Source organism: Terrapene carolina, unplaced genomic scaffold (assembly GCF_002925995.2).
Source record: "Terrapene carolina triunguis isolate 2854851 unplaced genomic scaffold, T_m_triunguis-2.0 Scaffold179, whole genome shotgun sequence".
NCBI lineage: Eukaryota > Metazoa > Chordata > Testudines > Emydidae > Terrapene > Terrapene triunguis.
Genome location: NW_020664530.1, coordinates 11,598,299 through 11,623,962, shown reverse-complemented (window position 1 = coordinate 11,623,962; position 25,664 = coordinate 11,598,299). Strand labels below are relative to the sequence as shown.

The following is a 25,664-nucleotide window of genomic DNA, read 5'->3' as shown; positions in this document are numbered from 1 at the left end:
CTAGATGAGTGGTGGTTTTGAGAATGTTAACGATGCCTAAGGATATGTCTTCACTGCAGCTGGGAGAGTGCCACCCAGCCAACGTAAGCAGATATGCATTAGCTCTGCAAGAGCTAGGGTGCTAAAAATAACGGTGTGGATGTCGCAGCACAGGCGGTGTCATGGGCTAGCCACCCAGTGGGCAACTGCAGTTATCTGCAAAGGTAATTAAGTGCTTCTGGCTCTTAGGTGCCTAAATTTAATTGGAAGTCAATAGGACTTAGGCTCCTGATTGCATAAGTCATTTTTGGAAAATGTGATTTCAGAATCCTAAGTCATTTAAGCACTTTTGAAAATTTACCCATGGTATTTTCTCTAAATTATTGTAAATTTAGAACAGATTTGTGTTTCTAAATATTTCAAATTGTTCTATCCCAGGTACATTACTTTGCATTTGGCAACACCAAATTTCTTCTGTCATTATGCTGCTCCTTTTCCAGGTTAACTTTTTAACAGGAATCTATATTGTAGAGAGGGCTGGTATCACCCAGTTGTCTGACTCTTCCCATTATAAGACCCTGTGTTCAGTTGCTCATAACTTTGCCAAACTTTAACCATCTGGATTTTCCTTGTTGGATGTCTTTTTTGAAATTTTTTGGAAAGTTTCAGCCAATGTGATTCAGAGACCAGAAGACAAGGCAAAGTGCAGCATGGTATCAGGCCAAGGTCTCTGTAGTTGCCCAGACAACTTCCTGGGGCAACGCCTGGGGATAAGTAGGGACACTTGGCCAATTAGAGAGCTGCAGGGTACTGTCACTCTGGGTCTCATGGGAGGTACTTCCTGAAGCATCTATTCTCTACAGTGCTCCCTGGCTATGCCTTTACAAGGCCTTCTGGTGGCATTGTGGGAATATTAGTTGCTCCAGGTTCTGCAGGCCAGGGTTCTACTCCCCAGGTCCTTACACTATCAAGCAGTCTGAGTAAAGTACCACCACTTCAGCTGGTGTACCATGCAATGCTTTATTGACAAACTATCACAAGAGTAAATTCCAAGCTATCCTAGCATAGGCAGTATTGGATACTGTAGATATGGCCTTCAGGGCAATGATGGCAACAGTTATGATGCATCACTCATTGTGGCTGTCCTCATTCAGGATACTTAAGAAGCAGCAGTCCATGGTTGAAGATCTACCCTCTGAGGGATGCTCTTTGTTCTACAAGACTGAAGAGGCCATGAGAAATTTCAGGGATCCTTCGGATCCTTAGTGTTCTACACCCGGCCTTCAAGCAACAGCAGTTCAGGCACACTGTGCTTCCACTGCATGAGAGACAGCTTCCTTGCTACCAATATAGGCCACCTGAGCACACTAGAAGGAGGCAAAGGTTTTCGAGAAGTAAGTCCTTGGGTGCAACTACCACTCTGTTCCAGCACTCTCCTGCTTCCCCAAGGCAGTAAATTTGACTTTGTGCCCAAGGACAGCGTACCTCTTGTTTCTCAGCCTCTGATATCTCCCCGCTTCCCTTCCTTGGCAACCATCAGGTTCATTTCCATCACACCTGGTCCAACAACATCGCTCATCATGGGGTGTTGGATGTGGGTAGAGATCGTCTATATGATACAGTTCCTTTCTTATCCTGCTACTCACCTCATCCTCCCCATCTGTATTCAGTGATTCCTCTCAATCGAGAGGCACAATCCCACATAGCTCTCAGTGCAATAGAAGAGGTGCTCCCCCATTAAAGAGGGAGAGGGTTCTGTTCAAGATACTTTCTCATTCCCAAGAAGAAAGGGGAACTCTGGCCAATACTGGATATCAGAGACCTGAATGTTTACATCAAGAAGTTCAGATTCAGGATATCTCTCACTTTGATCTCCCTTGTCTAGATCAGAAGGACTGATATGCTGCCCTTAATTTCCAGGATGCGTACTTTCACACTGCAATACCCCCAGACCAGAAATGCTACCTGAGTTTCACTGTAGACAACAACCATTGCTGATGCTAGGTTTTGCCATTTGGGCTTTCTGCATCATCGGGGTATTTATCAAGTGCTTGGTGGTAGTAGCCGCATACCTCAGAAAAATAGACGGTAAGGAATTCCCCTGTCTAGATAACTGGTTGGTCAGAGGTGGAGCACCTAGCTGGGATGCAGAAAACTCTGGCAGACAGCCTCAGCAGACACTTTGCCCGAGAACACAAGTGGAAACTAAACGACTTGGTGATGTGGAGTATTTTTCAGCAATGGGGAACCTTGTTGTAGAATCTCTGTGTCTGATGAGAACAAGAAATGCCCGGCCTGCTGCTTCTAATGGCCCAAGGCCAGAATTCCAAAGGGGATATATTTCTTGTCCCAAGCAGTAATGTACATTTCCACTCATCCACTCTTACTGCAAGTCTTGAGAAAGATCAGGCAGCACAAAGTGACAGTAACCCTGGTAGCTCCCATGTGGCTAAAACAGGTCTGGTTCATGGCATTCTCCAGATGACTGCGCACCATCTGCATTCAAATACCATCAGACCTTTTAACCCAGGACAAAACCACGTTCTACCACCCCAACCCAGCAGCTCTCCAGCTGGCAGATTGGTATTTGGGTGGACAACAAACTTAAAGCAATTGTGTTCTGCTGCTCTTCAGTCAGACCTTAGCAACAGCAAAAGAGACTCTACGGAGAAATGCTGTACAGCAAAATGGAAGAAATTTTTCTATATGATGCCAGCATTGATAGCTATCCCCAGAAGGTTCCAAAATTTCAGCTTTATTTGAGTCTCTCTCCTCTGAAAATGTTGGGATTGTCACTCAACTCCTTACGAGTGCAGTTGGCAGCATTTAGTGCTTTTCACCCATCGGTGGACAACAATACAATCTTTATCCATCCAGTTACAGAGAGATATTTGAATGGCCTTGTCAGAGCCTTTCCTTGTTGCTGATATGGGACCTCAATATAATCTTTGTGCCTGAATGAATGCTCCATGTGAACCTTTGGCCTCATGTTCCTCCAGTCATCTGTCTATGAAAGTTGTCTTCCTTGTTGCAGTGACCTCAGCAAAAAGTAGGAAAGCTGGAAGCTCTTATGGCAGACCCTCCATATACAGTCTTCCATAGTGATAGTTTCCCAAAGGATACATCTTAAGTTTATTTGGAAGGTGATCTTGGAATTACTATCTGAAGAAGGCCATCCACTTACCCGTCTTCTACCTGAAATCACGTGCCACCAGAGAGGACAGGACGCTCCATTCTCTGGATGTCTGACAAGCCTTGGCTTTCTACCTATAGAGGACAAAACCCTTTAGAAGATCCCCTAAACTATTTGTCTCCTTCATTGAATGTGTGACAGGAGAAGCTATCTCCATTCAGAGTCATTCTGAGTTGCATCCTGCTTTGCTTCGCACACCTGCTCAACAGGGTGTGAGAGCACACTCAATTAGAGCCCAGTCAGTTTCTGTAGCTTCACTATAGGACATCCCTCTTCTAGAGATCTGAGGAGCAGCAGTATGAGGCTCCGTGCATGCCTTTGCAAGGCATTACACCTTGGTGTAGGCTCCAGCAGCAGATGGCTCCGTCAGCAGAGCATACCTCCTATCAGTGCAGGGCTTTTCACGCCTTCCTCCTCAGTGAGTACTACTTGTGAGTCACCTCAAGTGGAGTAAACATAGGGACCATCCTTTGAAGAAGAAGAAAGAATGCAACTTACGTTGTACAGTAACAAGAGTTCTTTGAAATGTGTGGTCCCTATGTATATTCCATCACCTTCCCTGCTTCCCCTCTGCTTCAGATAATTATTTTAAGGTTATTCATGGTAGAGAAGAACAGGAGAAGTAATCGGTCCACATCACTGCTTATACCGTAAGTTGGGAGCAAGAGGAGAAGGGCACAGGCACAAACCGATGGACACTACTAATGAAAAATCTTCTAGTTTCAGGTGCATGGAGTGTATGCACGCCTCACCCAGGGATTACACCTCTCAAAACTCCAGTTACACCCAGGGATTATCCAAAGATAATACCTCTCAAAAGTCCATCACAATGCACAGTCAACCTGTGGAACTCCTTGCCAGAGGACGTTGTGAAGGTCAAGACCATAACAGGGTTCAAAAAAGAACTAGATACATTCGTGGAGGATAGGTCCATCAATGTCTATTAGCCAGGATGGGCAGGAATGGTGTCCCTAGCCTCTGTTTGCCAGAAGCAGGGAATGAGCGACAGGGGATGGATCATTTGATGATTACCTGTTCTGTTCATTCCTTCTGGGACACCTGGCACTGGCCACTGTCGGAAGACAGGATACTAGGCTAGATGGACCTTTGGTCTGACCCAGTAAGGCCATTCTTATGTACTATACAAACTAATCATTCTTTACTTATTTGTATGTTTTGTAAGATGTGTAGTCAGTATACATATTCCATGACCCATCCACCATCCCTACTTCAGAGTCTTCAGACAACAGGTTTTTGAGGTGGTGAAGGAACTGAGGTATACCTTTTTATACCTTCACCTGAGCACACAAGGATGTGAATGGAGCATGTGCCACCCCAGCAGACAGTGCTGACTAGAAAGATCTCTGGTGCATAGGCTCTAGATGTGTAACCACCAGCTGTGGGATACAAATACAGGCTACACATCTCTAAGAACATCACTTACTGTACAGTTAAGTAACCCCTCCTCCCCCCAACACTGAAAAAAGGCTCACTTTGATGGTCATTACTACTTGGAGTCTATAGACCATGGAGTTCCACCTGCTTTTCAGTGTTGAAATTGATTCATTAAGAGAAAAAATAATTTGTTACCTAGAATTGGATTTCTGCGAAACCACCCCAGCAATGGGAATAATCTCCCATGTTACATTTGAAAGTTACAATAGCATAACTTTTTTGAAGTTTGCTTTATTCTGGGGAGATGCTTGCATTGTCTGTTTCTTGAACAGATGACCCGTCATGGGTGAGAAGAGCATTTGAAGTGTGATTCATCCTGTATGTCAGTAATTGTGCAGATGGAAGACCCATGAGTCTATTTTGCTGATGCTGCATCATAGAAATCCCTATTATAAAATAGGAAAAACTGTCACTCATTTTTAGAATGTTTTTGCTGGTACTGTTTACTTTTTCTGACTCATTACAGCTATTAGTGCCTGCCAAAACTCTGACCACTTCCACGGAAATTAAAATTCACAGTTATAGTAGTCTAAATTTAAAATATGATAGACTAGCCAGCCAGCTCAGCAATGATCAATAATGACAGTAATGCATCTCTCAGATCCTGTACCCTACAACCTCTCCCACCTTAAGTACACTAGAAATTTTTTTTTTTTTTACTTATTTTTGAATGGAGGATTTAATAACATTTTTGTTTTACTTTAGGCAAAAGACCTTATAGAGAGATTTTTTAACCAACAAGTGGAAGTGCTGGGGAAACGTTCTGAACCCTTACCTGAAATATACTATATTGAAGGTACTCTGCAAATGGTATGGGTTAATCGCTGCTATCCAGGATATGGAATAAATGCTCTGATACATCCAGATTGTCCTGATTGTTGTGGTATGTGATAAATTTTCAAATCATACACATTATTTCAAGATAATTTTCACTTTGATTGAGCTCTATATATTGTTTAACTTCAGAGTAGTCATTCATACCCACCTTACAGTATTATCCTGTCAGCTCTCGCTGAAGCTAATCAAGATTGACCTGTTTTACCATTTTAGATGGATGTTTTCAAGGAACAGCATGATACTGCAGAAAGCGGTCTTGATGATTTAGGGTTTTTTTATCCATAATGCATTTAAGTCAGTGGTATTTGGATCAGATCCTTAGCTGGCACTCTTTCTTGTGAGTTAAGGCTAAACATATAACCCTGCAAAGTATTAAGGGGGTCTCTATGCTGTTCATGGTTCCATCTTTCAAGTGAGACGAAAAAAAAGGCTGACTGCTCTTTGTTGTTACTAAAGGCCCCTATGACATTCTTTGTAACAGCAGAAGTATTAACACAGTATCTTGGTCAAGTTACAAGTTTTGTAATTACATTTGGTTTACTTAAATTCCTTCTGTAGTTGCAATTGAAATTATGCCACATTTCCTGTTCTAACTAGTATGTAATGTGTAATACACTTTTACATAGTGCAGGGGTCTGCAACCTTTCAGAAGTGGTGTGCCGAGTCTTCAATTATTCACTCTGATTTAAGGTTTCGCGTGCCAGTAATACATTTTAACGTTTTTAGAAGGTCTCTTTCTATAAGTCTATAATATATAACTAAACTATTGTTGTGTGTAAAGTAAATAAGGTTTTTAAAATGCTTAAGAAGCTTCATTTAAAATTAAATTAAAATGCAGAATCCCCCAGAGTGGTGGCCAGGACCCAGGCAGTGTGAGTGACGCTGAAAATCAGCTCGCGTGCTGCCTTCGGCACAAGTGCCATAGGTTGCCTACCCCTGACATAGTGGTTCAAGCTTCACCCCAGGAATGGTTGAAATTTAAGTTGTGGATGAAATGATCCAGGTGAATAGCTTTCATATCAGTAAGTTAAATTTGTGTAGCACTTTTTGATCCATCAGAATGTAAGGTGTTACACTAATGTAAGATCTTTATCATTGGTGCTGATCATTTATCTGAAGCTTCCTGGTAAAGTTAACGAATTTTACAAAGAATATGTGCAAAGATCATTAGAACAAAACCTGGAAAATTAATTCAAAATTTTAGGAAAATATTGACAGGAATTTTTTTAATCATAGGAGAAATTAAAAAACCAAAAATAAAAGTTGGAAAGATGAAAGGTTAGAAGCCTTCCTTGCCCTCCACTTTTTCCCAGCATAGGGCGCATAGGTAACCCTTCTGCCCCTCTGAGTTGGCAGCAACACGGGCCGGGTTCAGTATCTAACATAAGAACATAAGAAAGGCCGTACCGGGTCAGACCAAAGGTCCATCTAGCCAAGTATCCTGTCTACCAACAGTGGCCAATGCCAGGTGCCCCAGAGGGAGTGAACCTAACAGGGAATGATCAAGTGATCTCTCTCCTGCCATCCATCTCCACCCTCTGACAGACAGAGACTAGGGACACCATTCCTTACCCGTCCTGGCTAATAACCATTAATGGACTTAACCACCATGAATTTATCCAGTTCTCTTTTAAACTCTGTTATAGTCCTAGCCTTCACAACCTGCTCAGGTAAGGAGTTCCACAAGTTGACTGTGCACTGCGTGAAGAAGAACTTCCTTTTATTTGTTTTAAACCTGCTGCCTATTAATTTCATTTGATGACCCCTAGTTCTTGTATTATGGGAATAAGTAAATAACTTTTCCTTATCCACTTTCTCCACATCACTCATGATTTTATATACCTCTATCATATCCCCCCTCAGGCTCCTCTTTTCCAAGCTGAAGAGTCCTAGCCTCTTTAATCTCTCCTCATATGGGACCCGTTCCAAACCCGTAATCATTTTAGTTGCCCTTTTCTGAACCTTTTCTAGTGCAAGTATATCTTTTTTGAGATGAGGAGACCACATCTGTACACAGTATTTGAGATGTGGGCGTACCATCGATTTATATAAGGTCAATAATATATTCTCAGTCTTATTCTCTATCCCCTTTTTAATGATTCCTAACATCCTGTTTGCTTTTTTGACCGCGTCTGCACACTGCGTGGACATTTTCAGAGAACTATCCACGATGACTCCAAGATCTTTTTCCTGACTTGCTGTAGCTAAATTAGCCCCCATCATATTGTATGTATAGTTGGGGTTATTTTTTCCAATGTGCATTACTTTACATTTATCCACATTAAATTTCATTTGCCATTTTGTTGCCCAATCACTTAGTTTTGTGAGATCTTTTTGAAGTTCTTCACAGTCTGCTTTGGTCTTAACTATCTTTAGCAATTTAGTATCATCTGCAAACTTTGCCACTTCACTGTTTACCCCTTTCTCCAGATCATTTATGAATAAGTTGAATAGGATCGGTCCGAGGACTGACCCTTGGGGAACACCACTAGTTACCCCTCTCCATTCTGAGAATTTACCATTAATTCCTACCCTTTGTTCCCTATCTTTTAACCAGTCTCAGTCCATGAAAGGACCTTCCCTTTTATCCCATGGCAGCTTAATTTACATAAGAGCCTTTGGTGAGGGACCTTGTCAAAGGCTTTCTGGAAATCTAAGTACACTATGTCCACTGGATCCCCCTTGTCCACATGTTTGTTGACCCCTTCAAAGAATTCTAATAGATTAGTAAGACACGATTTCCCTTTACAGAAACCATGTTGACTATTGCTCAACAGTTTATGTTTTTCTATGTGTCGGACAATTTTATTCTTTACTATTGTTTTGACTAATTTGCCTGGTACAGACGTTAGACTTACCGGTCTGTAATTGCCGGGATCACCTCTAGAGCCCTTTTTAAATATTGGCGTTACATTAGCTAACTTCCAGTCATTGGGTACAGAAGCTGATTTAAAGGACAGGTTACAAACCTTAGTTAACAGTTCCGCAACTTCACATTTGAGTTCTTTCAGAACTCTTGGGTGAATGCCATCTGGTCCCGGTGACTTGTTAATGTTAAGTTTATCAATGAATTCCAAAACCTCCTCTCGTGACACTTCAATCTGTGACAGTTCCTCAGATTTGTCACCTACAAAACCCAGCTCAGGTTTGGGAATCTCCCTAACATCCTCAGCCGTGAAGACTGAAGCAAAGAATCCATTTAGTTTCTCCGCAATGACTTTATCGTCTTTAAGCGCTCCTTTTGTATCTCGATCATCAAGGGGACCCACTGGTTGTTTAGCACGAATCTAGGGGTTCCGTTTCAATAATGCAATGCAAAACCAGCTCGAGCCCCCACCCAGTGACCTGGGACAATTACGTACCACCCCCCGGGCGCTTCTAGGAGGCAATACTTCCCCTCTTGCAAGCACGGAGTCTGAGTGTAGCAAAAGCCTTTTAATAAAGGAGGGAAACAATGCGGCATTATGTTGGGGAAACACCATAAACAGGATTCATAACACAAACCATGAGCAAAAGACCCACCTCCAAGTAAGTTTGGCAGTGTTCTTTTCCCCTCAGGGTCTTAAGTCCAATCACCCCAAAGTCCAACAACCCAAAAGTCTCTGCCCCGGTCAGTGCCGCCTCAGAGTTCAAAAGTTTATCTGCAGAGTTTTACCCCGCAACCTGGGCGGAAATGGGGGGGGCACACAGGGTGTTAAGAGGCACCTTACGTGGTCCGAGGCCGACTGCTCTGCCTCTCTGTGGAGTTCTGCTGCAGCCTTCACCACGAATGGCTCCGCTCTACCCGCCGCGCCGCTCCGCTCCTCCAGCTGCCCCTGCAAACTGCTCTGCTCCTCTCTGCTCCGCTCGCTTGCTGTTCTGTGAGCCGCTCCAACCGCCCCACAAACTGCTCGGCTCTGCCAGCTGCTCCACCAGCCATCCCATGAACTGCTCCAGCTGCCACCACAAACTGCTCAGCTCACTGTTCCGTGGGCTGCTCCAACCGTCCCGCAAACTGCTCCACTCTGCCAGCTGCTTAGCAATATATCTTCAGGCTCCCCCACTAGTTAACATAGCACTCAGTGATCTCAGCTCAGCAATTTTAGCTCTTTTAGTGATTTTAACTCTTAGTGATTTCAACTTGTAGTAGGGGAGCCCCAGTGCTGGTGCACTATTGGCCCAAAGTGAATTTAGCTCAGCAATCTCTAGCTAGACTTCTAATAGAAGCAAAATTAGCTCTGCTATTCAACAGTGGAGAGAGGGGGGTAGTGTAATTGGTGTTCCAGGCCCTCAAAGGGGGCCCCATACCATTAGGTACACATACCTATCCCCAATCTTTCTCAATTCACTGGGTTTTGTAACCCATGCCCCTTGTCTAGCGAGTGCTACTTAGTTAATGGTGAGTCCCTCTGTCATACAACAGTTCCACTGGCCTTGATTCACAAAATCAGGGTAACAACACTTTATTCTTCCTGCCCCAATAACAGAGAAACTGGAAATCCCACACCAGCCAAAATAACCACTTCCAGTTGCTGTTGTCCCAGGCTAGGCGGGTGGGTGTGCCTATGCAAACAAGATCAGCCCCTGAAGTTTTTTTCCACCCTCGCCATAATTTACCACCAGATGTCAGGGTAGAGCTCATCCTGATTCTGCTTACATTCATATATATAAAAAACCCTCTAGATTTGTAGAATGAGCATGCAAAAGAGACAGTTCTAGAATATACTGGAAGGGGAAACAAAGAATGGGCCAAATATTGCTCACTTTATTCATACAAGTTCTCTCACTAAAATCAGTGGGATCACACACTTGAGTAAAGTGACCAAGGTTTGGATCATCATTTTAAAAAGTTACTTTGACTCTAAATTGTTCTTAGATTGTTTTCCTTAATAGTGTTCAAATTATCTCAATTAGACATTGAGGCTGAAATCTCAATAGTATGGTGTAATGTAGAAGTATACAGAAGAATAGAATAAAGCTGCACTTGGTCTTTTGGTGAAGGCAGTTTCCTGCATGGCTGGAGAACAGGGAAAGAGAACGTAGCTTTCAAGATGTAATCCAATCTAGAGACTTTTATTTTAAAAAAAAAGAAACTAAGATTATGCAAGAAAATAGAAAACATAATGAGAAGACCCTAAAACTGCAGGATCTGCAATATATTTGCATATGAGATTTTTCCATTTGCTCTGATTATGAGAAGGAGCTTATACCATACACAGAAATTTCTTCCATTTCTTCCAAAGGAATGTAGTGAAGCATTTGAAAGTTTTACCTATATCCATAACTATAGTTTTACATAATCTTGAGGAAAACTAGAATGAAAGCTCTGTGGGGTTCTTGGGAGTACCTCTCTACCTTTTAGGAAGGTTTATAGTATATAGTGCTCCAGTTCTATCATGAATTCACTTCCTCTTCCCTTTTGCAGAGGCTAGCTCCCATAAACACAATAGTCCTAATAAGCCCTTGCGCTCCGGGGCAGTGTAAGAGCTGAAAATCATAGAATCATAGGACTGGAAGTGACTTTGAGAGGCCATCTAGTCCAGTCCCCTCTACTCATGGCAGGACTAAGTATTATCTAGACCATCCCTGACAGGTGTTTGTCTAACCTGCTCTTAAAAATCTCCAATGATGGAGATTCCACAACCTCCCTAGGCAATTTATTCCAGTGCTTAACCACCCTGACAGGAAGTTTTTCCTAATGTCCAACCTAAACCTCCCTTGCTGCAATTTAAGCCCATTGCTTCTTGTCCTATCCTGAGAGGTTAAGAAGAACAATTTTTCTCCCTCCTCTTTGTTAACAACCTTTTATGTACTTGAAAACTGTTATCATGTCCCCTCTGTCTTCTCTTTTCCAGACTAAACTAACCTATATTTTTCAATCTTCTCTCATAGGTCATATTTTCTAGACATTTAATCATTTTTGTTGCTCTTCCCTGGACTTTGTCCAATTTGTCCACATCTTTCCTGAAATGTGGTACCCAGAACTGGACACAATACTCCAGTTGAGGCCTAATCACCGCAGAGTAGAGCAGAAGAATTACTTCTCATGTCTTGCTTACAACACTTCTGCTAATACATCTCAGAATGATGTTCACTTTTTTTGCAACAGTGTGACACTGTTGATTCATATTTAGCTTGTGGTCCACTATGACCCCTAGATCCCTTTCCGTAGTACTCCTTCGTATACAGTCATTTCCCATTTTGTATGTATGCAACTGATTGTTCCTTCCTAAATGGAGTTGTAATGGGGTGGGTCTCACCACCGCGGCACCTTATGCTGGCCGTCTTGGGAATTAGCTCTCCAATCCGCCTTCAGCTAGTGGTGTCATGCCTGCCATCACAGCTGTCTCCACTCTTCGGACTCGCATCGCTCCCCAGACCGCAGCTTCCTCTTCTGGGCACAGTCCTCTGGCTGTACCCCTGCTCCGGTATCTCCCCCGTTCCAGGGGACCGGCAGTCCTTAGTCCCTCCACTTGTTAACTGCAGTCTGGATACCGGCCACTCTCCTCATTGGCAAGTGAGGTGGGGGGGACCAAGGCCCGCCTGCTACTCTGGGTCCTGACCCAGGGACTCTATAGCTGGCAGCCACCTACTGCCCTCCAACCTGCTGCCTATTTTCCCTGGGCCACTTCCCACGTAGCCCTAACACCCTCTCAGCCCTTGTAGCAAGGTCCCAGCCTGGCAGTGGTCAGCCAGCAGCTCACCCTCACACTCTGCTGCTCCTGCCCAACATTGCTCTATCTATGACACTTCTTCAGGCAGCCAGTCCTCCTCCCTTACCTTGCAGGAAGAGACTGCCTTCTGCTGTCCTGAGCAGCCCTTTATATATGGCCCTCGCCGGCCCTTATTGGCTGCTCCAGCAAGCCTTCCCCCTATTGGTGGGCTCAATAAGCCCTTTCCTGATTCGTGGGTTCTGCGCAGCCTCCCTGGTGCTCCTTTTAACCCCTTCTTTTCCCTGTGTGGGGCAGCTGCCCCACCACAGGAGTACTTTGCATCTGTCCTTATTGAATTTCACCCTATTTGCTTCAGACCATTTCTCCGGTTTATCCAGATCATAATCTTATCCTCCAAAGCACTTGCAACCCTTCCCAGCTTGGTATCATCCACAAACTTTATAAGTGTACTCTCTATGCCATTATCTATCTGATGAATATATTGAACGGAACTGAACCCAGAACTGATCCCTGTAGGACCCCACTTGTTATGCCCTTCCAGCATGATTGTGAACCACTGATGATTACTCTCTGTGGAACTGTTTTCCAACAAGTTTTGCACCCATGTTATGGTAGCTCCACCTAGGTTGCATTTCCCTAGTTTGTTAATGTTGTTGTCAGCTCCTACGTGGTGCATGCTAAAAGATTATTATAATTTTGATAATTAAAACAGATTTTGTTCTTAGAAATATTTTAGTTATGTTCTGTTAGAGTTTTGAGGTAAAACTCAAGGTCTTGTCTGCACATACATTTAGTTTGTGACATGCTGGGGTGTGAATCTACCTCACGCTAGCCTGCTGCTTTGAAACGGGAGTAGATTAAAGCACATTAATGAACTGTTAGTATGCATGAACAGAGTCCATGCGAACAGTTAGTTAGTGTGCGGCAGGCTAGTATGGGGTAGGTTCACACCCAAGCTTGCCACAAACGAAATGTTTGTGTACATAAGCCCCAAGAATAACTAGTGCCTGGATTCACCAGAAGTTTTGATTCCCGCTAGCTCAACCAGATTCCCCAACCTTCTGTTTTCCAGTCTCTTTCCAAAGCTGAGCACCCTGCCCTGAATAGAAATATCTGTTCTTCCTAACACGCATTTCTTCTTCCCTTAATATAGATCCAAGCAATGTTTTTGTCTCAGCCCCAGATTTGAAGCCCTTTTCCTTCCCAGAACCAAGTCCTATTTGCTCTTCCGCACATCAGAATCTTCCTCTTTCCCCAGCCCTGATGGATGGGAGAACAAATTTAAAATGTTATTAAGATGATGTTAAAAAAAAATTGTGAACAGAGTTTGAGCATAGAAGTTTCTGGTTATCAGGGAATAACATACAGATTATCGAGGGTGCAAAGTTTGGTTTAAGATCAGGTGGCATGAGGAATACATAATCTGCAATATTCCCGATTGGGCGTAAAACGTTTGCTAATTTTCAAACACTTCCTTTTAGCTGCTTTGTTCCTTATCCTTCCTGCAGCAGGCAGCACTAGCACATGATTACATACTGGTGCTAAGTAGTTGCTATATATACCCTATTACCTCACATCAGTTGGGATCATAGCATTGACTGTATGATGTTAAATAAACATCAGGGAGAAGCTCATTCTCTCTGTCTCTAGGTTCCCTACAGAAATAGGCCTTCCTCCTGAGCCAGTTCTCTTTACCTGCTGGTACCTTCAGGAGGCACAACAGCAAGCTTTCACTTGTGATGCACCCTACTTGAGAAGGGCAGCATTCAGCCCTGAAGAAAGGGCAGAGTCTATCCTGCACCTCAACCCCTCTCTGCTGACTGCCTCCCATTCAGAGCATCTGTATTTTGAGTGGACTCCCAGTAATTCTGTGGCTACTCCCTGTGACTGTCACTGAACGCCCTTCTGGCAACACAATTGAATCCACAGATCTTACTTTAGCCTGCCCCTTGGTAAAACTGATCTTTTCATTTCCCAGGTCTCCAAACAACATACATATAGACATTACAAAAACATAGTTCTTCATGACATTGCCTTCACAGAGGCCTACTTGCTGTCCATAAAACCTTTTTGATTAGTAGTTAGCAATTAGGAGGTCCACACACATCTCCCTTAAGCCCTACATTATATGGACCAAGAGTATAATTGCTATAGTCCTTCTAACCATCCATCAGTTCCTCTCTGTTGCCAGCTTGAGCACTCATGAAAACTATTTTAGGGCTGATATATGTGGAGTTCTGTTCTCAACTTACTCTCTTGACATTTTGTCAGCAGCAGACTCTGGTTTGAGAAGGACAATGCTTCAGTTGCCGTTGAACAAGCTTGTATTTTAAGGGATATCACTGTTAGCTAGTCTCCTACAGTAGGGCTCTGGGGAGGCAATGTCATGAAACTACAAAAGGTTATTAATTTATTAGAGATAATTCTTATACTCTGAATGTATTGCCATCTCAGAGCCACAGTCACCCTCTGTTAACATAACTTCATGGCCCAGCTCCAAGTAAGACTTCCTGAGGTAGAGAGTAACTGAAGGGCGGTTAGAGGAGGCAGAGTATTTATGTAACTGCAGACTACTACTCAAAATTGTTCCTGAGGCCACATGGGTAGGCATTCGTAATGGGTGGTGCTATAGAGACAATACATTTGAAGATGAGTTACTTCTGGTCAGTAAAGCCTTTCTATCTCATAAAAGGTGGATTGATTTAAATCAGTTGTTCTCAACTGGGGTACCCAGAGGTCTTCCAGGGGGTACATCAACTCCTCTAGATATTTGCCTAGTTTTATAACAGGCTATATAAAAAGCACTAGTGAAGTCGGTACAAACTAAAATTTCATACAATGACTTGTTCATACTGCTCTATGTACTATACACTGAAATTTAAGTACAATATTTATATTCTAATTTATTTTATAATTATATGGTAAAAATGAGAAAGCAAGTAGTTTTTCAGTAAAAGTATGCTGTGATACTTTTGTATTTTTATGTCTGATTTTGTAAGTAAGTAGTTTTTAACTGAGGTGAAACTTGGGCCTGGTCTACACTAACCCCCCACTTTGAACTAAGGTACGCAAATTCAGCTACGTTAATAACGTAACTGAATTCGAAGTACCTTAGTCCGAACTTACCGCGGGTCCAGACGCGGCAGGCAGGCTCCCTCGTCGATGCCGCGTACTCCTCTCGCCGAGCTGGAGTACCGGCGTAGACGGCGAGCACTTCCGGGATCGATTTATCGCGTCTAGACAAGACGCGATAAATCGATCCCAGAAGATCGATTGCTTACGGCCGGACCAGGAAGTAAGTGTAGACCTGCCCTTGGGGATATGCAAGACAACACAGATTCCTAAAAGTGGTACAGTAGTCCGGAAAGGTTGAGAGCCACTGATTTAAATCAGGATTTAAATCAACAAGCTAGAAAATTTGATTTAAATGCTCAACTTTAATCTTGTTTTGCATTTGTACTTTTTTTCTTCTAAAGAAAGGTTCATTCTCATTGGTTGTTAACCATTAGAACTTGTTGACTTGCAACTAAATATAGTAAAAGTTTTCTTATGTTTGGGAAATGGGGGGGTTCCGGTAAGTCAAAAATTCCGATTAAATAAGAGGGAGGGAGTTTGGTTACGGGAGGGGGCTCAGGGCTGGGGGTTGGGGCACAGGAGAGGGTGTGGAGTGCTGGAGCCAGGTGGCGCTCACCTTGGGCGGCTACCCGCAAGCTGCGGCATGTCCCTGCTGCTCCTAGGCAGAGCGTTGCTAAGCCCGCAGGCGCTGCCCCCGCAGCTCCCATAGGCTGAGGTTCTCACACTCAGTGCTCTGAACTCCTCGTGGCCGTTTCTCCGCCTAGGAGCAGCAGGGACATGTCGCCGCTTCCAGGGAGCTAGGTAGGGAACCTGCCGGCCCTGCACCAACTGGACTATAAACCGGACTTTCAATGAAGATCAGAAATGCTGGTTTTTAGAGCTTTCCAGTTGGTAAAGCGCTGGATAACACAGCTTTTACTATATAGGCTTTACCCTAAATTTGGTACTGTTTGTTAACAAGGAGGATAAACTGTGTCTATGCACATCTATTTAAGCAGTTTGTAGCTTAACATTCTTTTATTCTGATTCTTAATTTTTACACTTTTAGAAAATTGTGAATGATATTTCTTATTTAGTATAGGATTAATTTTTTATTCATGATTTGTGTTAAGCTGCATTTGGATGCAAATTGTAATACAATTCAAATGCATAAAACAGCATTTTTTATTATTGAACATTACCTTTAAATGTATTGGACACATAAGAAAGAAATAATTTATTAAAGCATGTTTTGCATTTAAAACAGATGTATTAAACGAAGGAAGTATTCTCTGTAGTTAGTGAATTGAATTGGTCACCATGTCATTCAAGATTTTAGAACAAGTAGATCTCATCCTGTCATTCACAGTTTTTAATTCGAGAAGGGAAGAGGAGAACAAGTTTCTGTCAGTTTCTTAACTTTGAATGAACTAATCGTTTAGCTCTGAACTTGTTGAATGAGCTGAAATAAAGAAAATAGTCTCTCTGCACCTGCAGAAGATGTCACTTCTGTCAGAAGCTACTTTAGCATTTAACAAACTCTGGTTCTTCTTTGAGTGCTTATACACACGTTCCACTGTTGGGGTATGTGTGCCCGGTGCATTCAAACCAGTGACTTTTAGTCATCAGCACTGTGTGGAGCCATGCATGAGTCCTGAGTATCATTGTGCCTCCAATTGTGGGAATAAAGAGCAGGGCTGCTCCTGCTGCCTCTCGGTTCCTTCTCATTGTGTGAGGCTTTGATGGCGCTCCCAGTGATGCCTCTTAGCTCACAATTTATTGCCTGGCTTATCAGCAGCTTTTTTGTAAATAGATAGTAGTACTTAGTAGATAGGTAGTTTAGTATTAGTTTTCAGTAAGAGTTTATTTTGTTCTCTTTTAAGAGGAGGCTATTTTCTTTCATTTGTCTCCTGTGGTGGTACTCCTTGTGATGGGGCGGGACTCACCATTTCAGGACCTCCTGCTGGCCGTGCTGGGAATTAGCACTTGGTTTCCGGTGCACCTTCCTCTAGTGGTGTCTCACCACCATCACTTCTGCTCCACCTCTAAGACCCGCATTGCTCCCCGGACCGAGGCGTCTTCTTCTAGGCACGGCCCTCCAGCTGTCTCACTCCGCTTTGGAACCGGCTGTCTCTAGTCCATCCACTTGCCGCTGTGCCATACTGCAGCCTTCGGTCTAGCCCCTCACCTCAAGGGATAAGCCTCAGTCTGAATACTGGCCACCCCCTCTGTGGCAAGTGGGGGAGAAAGGGAGGGGGAGCCTGTCCGCTACTCCGGGCCCTGACCCAGGGACCCTATAGCCGGCGGCGATGTGCTGCCGCTCCTCCAACTCCTGCTGCCTATTTCCCTGGGCCACTTTCCCGTAGCCCTAGCACCTTCCTGGCCCTTTGTATCAAGGGTCTCAGTCTGGCAGCGCTCAGGCTGGAGCTCCCTATTGCTCCCCTGACCCTGCCCAGTACTGCTCTATCTAAGTTACTCTTCTAAGGCAGCCAGTCCTTCTCCCTTGCACTCCAGGGAAAGACTGTCCTTGCTCTGTTGAGCAGCCATTCTTATATGGCCCTCCCTGGCCTTGATTGGCTGCTCCAACAACTCTTCTCCTGACTGGCTCTCTACAAGCCGTCCTCCCATTGGTTGGGTTTTGCGCAGCCTCCCTGCGGGCTGCTTTAACCCTCCATATACCTGTGTGGGGCAGCCGCCCCACCACACTCCTGTAGAGATTAGTTGTCTTGGTACATAAATCCTCAGGTTTCAAAATTGCTTGACACGTGAGGCAGTAATGTCACTAAACGACAGACACATTAGGTGTCTAATCTGTCTAGTGCTAAATGTGCTATATTGAGTTGATTTGGAAAAGAACCTGAAAGAACTGGAGAGTCCTGGCTTAAGATTTACCTCATGAAGAGGTTGATGGCCTGAGCTCTGATCCTGGTATGCACAGGGCTGATCATTCCAATTATGCCTCCTCCAGAAGCATTCCTGCAGCTACCTCATCTTTAGTTGCTGTTCTGTCACCAAAAGACTCTGCCTCTGACAGAAGGAGGAAGTCCCACAAAACTTCCAGAGAGAAGAGGCAGCAATCCATCCCTGGCCCTTCATCTAAGGCCCTTAAGACTTCTAGCTCTTTAGAGCATAAGGGCAGCTCAGAACCCAGGAAAGACTTCTCAAGAACCATGTAGCTCTGAACATCATGCTTCAGCAAGTGGTGAAAACTTGCCTTATAAGCTGTCAGGTACCAATCTGGCTGATTAAAGAGGACAGGTGTCACTAACTCAGGTTCTGTTTCCAGGGATTCAGTATACAGTGATATCAATGACTCTGGTACTGATCACCTTGGTAGCAATGAGGCCAGCCCCGACGATTCCTCCAGTACTGACAGCCCTGGTACTGATGCTGTGTCCAGTTTCACTGTTGGCACAAATCGACTATTGTACCAATCCTATCAGTACTGTCTACTCCTTGGGCCTGCATAGCAGCCAAAGATACATTGTGTTCATTGGTCCCAGACACTGTTCTGCTTGTGGCCCAACAGGTCCCACAGCAAACAGTGGTTTCAGTATCCACCTTGGTACCAGTGAGACCGACACATCTGAGGGCACCAGGCAAACCTGCTGACATCGTCATCCCATCCCAAGATCTGAATGACTGATACGCTGCTCTTGGGCTACAGGATGCCAACTTTCATGTGGTCATCCAATTAAGCCATGGAAAATAAAAGATTTCTAGTTGGGGTCTGCTACTACCAGTACACAGTGCTTGTTTTTAGTCTCTCATCAGGTCCCAGACAAAATGTATGGTGGTATTAGTAGATTCAGTTGTGGCTCATCCAGCTGAGTCTGAGAATAAACAAGACAAGTTGACACTGTCCCCCCCATAGAAAGAATCAAGTTATTTGGGACCATTCTCGACTCTCACTGCAACAGCCTATCTATCTCCAGAGAACTTCAGTCCATCCTATGCAGTAATCTGCAGGTTCATCCATGTGATCTTGCCTTAGATTGCTAGGAATCTTGGCATCTTGAATGTACGTGACTCGGCATGCCACCACACTTTACCTGTAGTACATGCAAAGCTGGTTGAAGTCTATATTGGCAAAACAAATATCCTCTGGACATGGCGGTTCATGTATCTTTCTGAGTCCTATCATCATTAAGGAGTAGATGACTCTGAAAAATGTGTGCAAGGGAGTTCCCTTTTCTCCCTCCACTTCCATAGAAAACACTAATGGATGAATCCACTCTGGGCTGGGGAGCAGATCTGAACAGAGTGTAAACTCAAGGTCAGCGATTTTGCCAAGAAACAGCCCTTCATATAAACAACGTAGACCTGAGAGCCTTTCTTCATACCTGCAAAGCACAGTTGCCAGCATTCACGCGGTAAATAAGAACCCCAACTTTCACAATGAGCCAAAAATCAAGCTAATCCCATTTCAAAACAAGGCCAAAACAAGCCAATCCCTAAGAACCACAACACTCCATGTGACTAGATCCCTCCGGCGTGCAATCTGGGACTGTGGTGGGCCCACTGTTCACCCCTGACTCTCTCCTCCCCTTGCCACAGCTTGCCCCCCCTTTCCCCTGCTTACCAGGAGCCGATCAAAAAAAAGAAGGAACAAGATACAAGCCAAACAAGCTACAAGCCAAAAATTAGCCAACAAGCAACTCACAAGCCAAATAAGGCAAAAACAAGCCCAATTTCATGTTGTGAAGGCCAAGACAATAACAGGGTTCAAAAAAGAACTAGATACATTCATGGAGGATAGGTCCATCAATGGCTATTAGCCAGGATGGGCAGGGATGGTGTTCCTAGCCTCTGTTTGCCAGAAGCTGGGAATGGGCGACAGGGGATGGATCACTTGATTACCTGTTCTGTTCATTTCCTCTGGGGCACCTGGCATTGGCCACTTTGGTCTGACCCAGTAGGCTGTTCTTATGTCAGTGCAGCCTCCCATAACCTTATCTTTATTCTTGGACGCAATTGCTGAGACCCAGTCAGATTTTGTACCCCAATCCTTGCAGTCTCCACCTCACAGCATGGATGCAGAGTGGCTACATTTATCAGAAATAAACTGTTTGCATAGATTTCAAAATATCCTTATTAACAGGAAGAAAGGACTCTACCAGAAAGGCTTATCTGGCTAAGTGGAAGCGGTTTTCAATGTAGGCCTGGCATCATCATCTGCCTCCATCCAAAGCACAGGTACAAGAGATATTGAATACCTACTGGAACTAAAGAATTTGGGCCTATCAGTGAGCTGCAAGGTCAACTTTCAGCAAGCTAACTCCACCATTCATCCTCCTATTCAGAGATGTTCTGTTTTCTTTATCCCTGTAGTAGGAAGACTTATAAAAGGCCTAATAAGGGTTTTATCCACCAACAAGAGAACTAGTCCCTTTCTGGGACTTTAACTTAGTCCTCACAGGCCTTATGGGACTGCCCTTTGAACCACTGGCATACTGCTGCCTTTCTCACTTATTAGCTAAAACAGCATTTCTAGTTGCAATAACATCAGCAAAGAGAGTAAGAAAATTAAAGGCTCTAATGGCAGGACTTCCATATACTGTCTTCTATAAATAGTCTTGGCAGAATTTGTCGGGGTTTTTTATATGTAATTGGCAGATAATCTAGATGTTTACACTCCCCCCCCCAATTTGTATTTATTTAAATTTTCATGGTTGAGGGAAATTCTGCAGGAGGGGACAATAACAATAACTATTTGTAGTGAGCCGGTGAGGCACCCCTCCATCTCCGACAGGGCCGAGCTTCCTCCACTCCCAGCGTGGGCGGAGCTACCGGGTCCGGGGCCCGCCCCTCCGAGGTCACGGCCCCGACCCGGAAGTATAAAAGCCCGCCAGCAAAGCTCAGTAAGAGCCAGACCGCCGGAGAGAGCAGACGTCCCGGGCCGAGCTCCCGCTTGGGAGACAGCCGCAGGCCGCGAGCCGCCTGCTAACGCCCCGCGCCGGTCAAGCCTCCCTCTCGCCAGGTACCCCGAGGAGGACTGGCCCAGCCTGCCCCGTGCCAGCTATCCTGACGAGGACTGGCCCAGCCTGCCCCGGACCCGTCACCCCGAGGAGGACTGGCCCAGCCTGCCCCGTGCCAGCTATCCTGAAGAGGACTGGCCCAGCTTGCCCCAGACCAGCTGCCCTGAGGGGGAGTCAAGTCTGCCCCGTGCCAGCTATCCTGGGGAAGAGCTGCCGGACCGGCCCCCAAGCCCCGCACCCAAGGAGCCGATGCTGCTGGACTGGCCCGAACCCAGCACTGCCGCCGAGGTAAGCCCCGAGGGGAACAAGGAAGTAGCCCGGGGGTAGCCGACCCAGGTCAGGCTGCAGAGGCCTGTGAGCCGATGTCAGTGTGTTTCGGTCAGGATACCCCACTGACCGGCAGCGACAGCAATCGCTGCTAGGGCCCCGGGCTGGGACGCAGTGGAGTGGGTGGGCCTGCGTCCCCCCCTGCCACTCCGACTCACGGGTGGCAGGCTTCCCCCTCACCCAACGCTCAGGTAGGAACCTGGGCCTGATTAAACTGCTTGTCTGCTCAACCCCTGCCCCAAAAGGGCTTGAGCTGTGACTGTTTGTGCCCCGCCCTGACCCAGGGCCTGGGCGCCTTAACTACTTGTGTGCTCACCCCTTGCCCCGAGGGGCTTGGGCTGTGACCCGCCCTGACCCAGGGCCTGGGCCTGCTTGGACGGTTAGTTGGTGCTCAGCCCCTACCTAAGGGCTTGAGCTCCTGAACTGTGAGCCGCTCAGCCCTTGCGTACAAGGACCTGAGGCTAGACTGTCTGCAATTCAGTGAGCCGGTGTGGCACCCCTCCATCTCGGAGGGTAGAGCCCCGGCTCACCCTACTACACTATTTAATAGTAGAATCAAAAAGTTAAAGCATTGTAACCATTAACACACACATTGTCAACATCACATGTCAAAAATATATAAAGTAAATCTCCTTAAATCAAACTCTAAGTTCTCAAGCATCATTTTTCTTTCTTTGCCAATCTCTAAATTTCTGTCATTATCGATGGAAAGGGTCTTGCATTGGTTTGTGTGTGTATGGTGAAATGAACATTTACTAACAAAAATCTAATCCTTCCAAGCCTATCTATAAGTATAAGGTCTCATTAAAACCTCATCCAAAATTCCTGTCAAAGATGGTCTTGAAATTCCACTTAAATGTGGTTATATCACTACTGATAATTTTTCTCATGGACATTTATAGAGTTGCTACATCCATACATTCAGTCAACATTATGCCATAGTGAAAGCATCGAAATGACAGTTCTACAATCACAGTTTAAGTAGACCACAGTGAGTTTCCATCTCCAAAAGAGAACTGTTTGAGAATCATTGAAATACAAATGTGTACAAGCAATCGAAGAAGAAGAAGAAGAAGAAGAAACAATTATTTACTACATTCACTGTGGCTCTTTGATATTTGTTGCAGGCATACTGTATATACTTGTTCATAAGCCGATTTTTTTTAGTAAAAAAGGGAAGCAGCAGAGAAGTGGGTCGGCTTATGAACGGGTATAGAGAGGGAGAGGTGGGACACAGTCCCTTCCCCCCAACAATGGGGTCATGTGGGGGGGTGGTCACAGGGCTTACTTCCCTGACCCCCAGCTTCTCCCCCCCAAAAAATTTCCCCACCAGTTGCTATCCCAGCCCGTCAGGATAAGCAGCTGGTGTGCCGGAACACTTTGTTTACTTAGGTTTACCTCCGTGCCTGTGGATGCTCGAGGTAAATAAACCATCTTGGCCCACCAGCAGCTTATCCTGATGGCCCGGGAGTCAAAGTTTGCTGACCCCTGAATTATAGGGTCAGCTTATGAACGGGTCATAAAAAATTTCCATTTTTACTTATCCATCTTGGGGGGGTTGGCTTATAAACGAACCGGCTTATGATCGAATATATACGGTATATATTCCATTACCCACTCCCCATCCGCGTTACAATGGATTGTATTGTTACCAAGATTCCAGTGGTGAAGGAACAAGAAGCCAGTTGGAGCGGTCCTGCTCTTGCCTGGAGGTATAAGAGTATTTATGGTGTATGTGCCAACCCATTCCGTACTGCTAACCAAAAGTCTCTTGCTTGAGTGTACTGGGTGCACAGACACCTCAGTGGAATATATGTATAAAACACATCTTGAAAAACCAGGTACTGTACAAATAAGTAATTTTCTTCCAGGTGCTTAGCCAGTGACTTCTACCAGTTCAGTGGTTTGATTTTCTTTAAAATGTCAGCAATGTGTATACTGCTCGAATATTACTTTATTTGAATAATTATAATATGTTTAGGTCTTAACATATGTTATAATTTCAAATTTAATTTTAAACGGGGTTTATTTTTAAAAAGAAAACAATTAATTTAAATAAAAACCCATTTTTAATCAGTTTTCATCCTGGTCTCATATTTGTATTTATAACATATTTTAATTTGCAGATTTGTCATTTTAAGATTATAAAAATCGTAGAAACATAAATTTAATATAATTCCTGTTCATTCTAGTGGTTTAAGTGCCTCTTAAGGTATATAAAATAAAGCATATTTGAAGGTTAAATAAAATGTTCGGGTAATTGCTAAGATCCTTCATTAAAGTTCAGTTAACACAAAGTAATTGTACCACTTTTGTGTCTTCACAGGACCATTAGATATAAAACAATTATTTTTGTGTTGGTCTTAAAAACATTACTGCAATGTTTTCATTTTCTTTCAGGAGTTAGGCTACAGATGTAGATGAAATACAGTACCAAAATTCATATCTTTTGTGGGCTCCTGATACATTCCTGGCAACTTGATTTCATCCCATGGGATAAGATAATCAGAAACCCACACTTGATTTATAACTTAGTAGTCTTTGTCCTCATTCGTTATCTTTTATAGTTTGATTTCCTGTAGTAATTTGCTTTAATGGACTAGGTACAAATTTAGCTTGCCATTACAATAATTTGAATTTCTCCAGTTCTCTCAAAAAAGTGAATTTAAAAAAAAGAAACTATATCTGACGAATAATCATTTCAGAGTTCTAAATAAAATGTATTGCCCAAGCAAATACTGAAATTGTACTAAAAATTGGAGTAGAGCAGAAAATGTCAGCACATAGGATTCAAGAAGAAATTAACATGTCAAGTGCACTTAAAAGTTTGTGAAGTGTGAAATGGTATATTAGATAGGTACAAATGAAATATATGAGGTGAACTATTTTGTGGAGATGTTTATACATGAAGGGTGAAGTTAGGCCAGTAGGAATTTATGCTCAATAAGGAAGATTGAGACAAGTTATGTTTACTGTAAGAAACTTTATATCTTTTCCCAGCAGCCAGCTCAGCAAGCAGTAGGCTGTTTGCTTAAGATTTTTTCTCTTTTTCATGCCTTCCCCTAGATGGCAGACTGAGATTGAGCTGTTCACAAATAACATTTTATATGATTGTTATCATATAACACGGGATTCTCTGGGAGAAGAAATGGGCAGAGTGCAGTTTTCCTTCTGACGTTGAGACACACTGGGGAGAAGGAAGGCTATTTACCAGCCCAACTGATGTGGAGACTGGGAAGTGCTATTTGCTACATGTATATTTAGGGTTTCCTCCAGCAGACCCATAGAGATGTGCTGAAGGGTGGATACAGAGCTTCACATACCATTTCCATACACGCTTCCTCACTCTCCCTAGCAGTGGGAGGAAAATTGTGACGCTCCTGCAGAGAGAGAAGGGATCCTGAATCCTTCTACCAATCGTTGTTACTGTGATGCTGTCCTTTATGCTTAATTAATGAAAATGTCAATCATCATCCTTGATTCAAATACATGTGTAATATTTGTATAGTGTCTAGCAAAATGGGACCCTGCTCTCGGTTGGGGCCTTTAGGCATTACCATCATCCATATAGTTAATACAGTGGTTTTTAGGGTTGGGATGAGGGGCCCCTTGTAAGCCTCTCCTGCTAAACGGTGAATAAGCTCTGCCCATTTCTAATGGCATTTGAGATAGACCTCTAAAACTCCTTTGAGTCACCAGAAAGGAACAAGCAGAGTCAGGCAACCCTCGGTGGTTGCCATAGGTCAGATGAACTTCGCTAAGGTTCTGTAACAATGGGAATAGGCAGGGTGAAGCCCCACAAATCCTGTTGAATTAATAGGTGTCAGGTAGGATAAGACTTAGTGGACACCTTTGGGCTACAAAGTGGGGAAGCAGGTGTGCTCCAGCTACAGGAGTATACCTGCTTGAGTACAGTGGGGCTGAGCATTAACACCCTCACTGCCCACCTTTTCCTCTGAAAATGCTATAATTGTCAAAGTATAGTGATGTTCAAGGGAGCCAGGAGAACCACAGACAAACCAATCACCTGGCTGTGATCCTTCTTGCTTCCTCCTGATTACTTATGTTGGGAGCTAACATATCCTATACAAAGAACAGGAGTACTTGTGGCACCTTAGAGACTAACAAATTTATTAGAGCATAAGCTTTCGTGGGCTACAACCCACTTCTTCGGATGCATATGTATAT

At 44.1% G+C, this 25,664-nt stretch overlaps 1 protein-coding gene across 1 annotated transcript in view; it reads left to right on the top strand.

The window, feature by feature from the left end:
- The window catches only part of LOC112117075 (zona pellucida-binding protein 1), an 81,433-nt gene that overhangs the window by 54,704 nt on the left and 1,065 nt on the right, over nucleotides 1-25,664 (top strand). Inside the window, exon 8 of the mRNA XM_024214923.1 lies at nucleotides 5,333-5,510. Coding sequence (XP_024070691.1) covers nucleotides 5,333-5,510 — 178 coding nt within the window. The remainder of the gene's footprint in view (nucleotides 1-5,332; nucleotides 5,511-25,664) is intronic.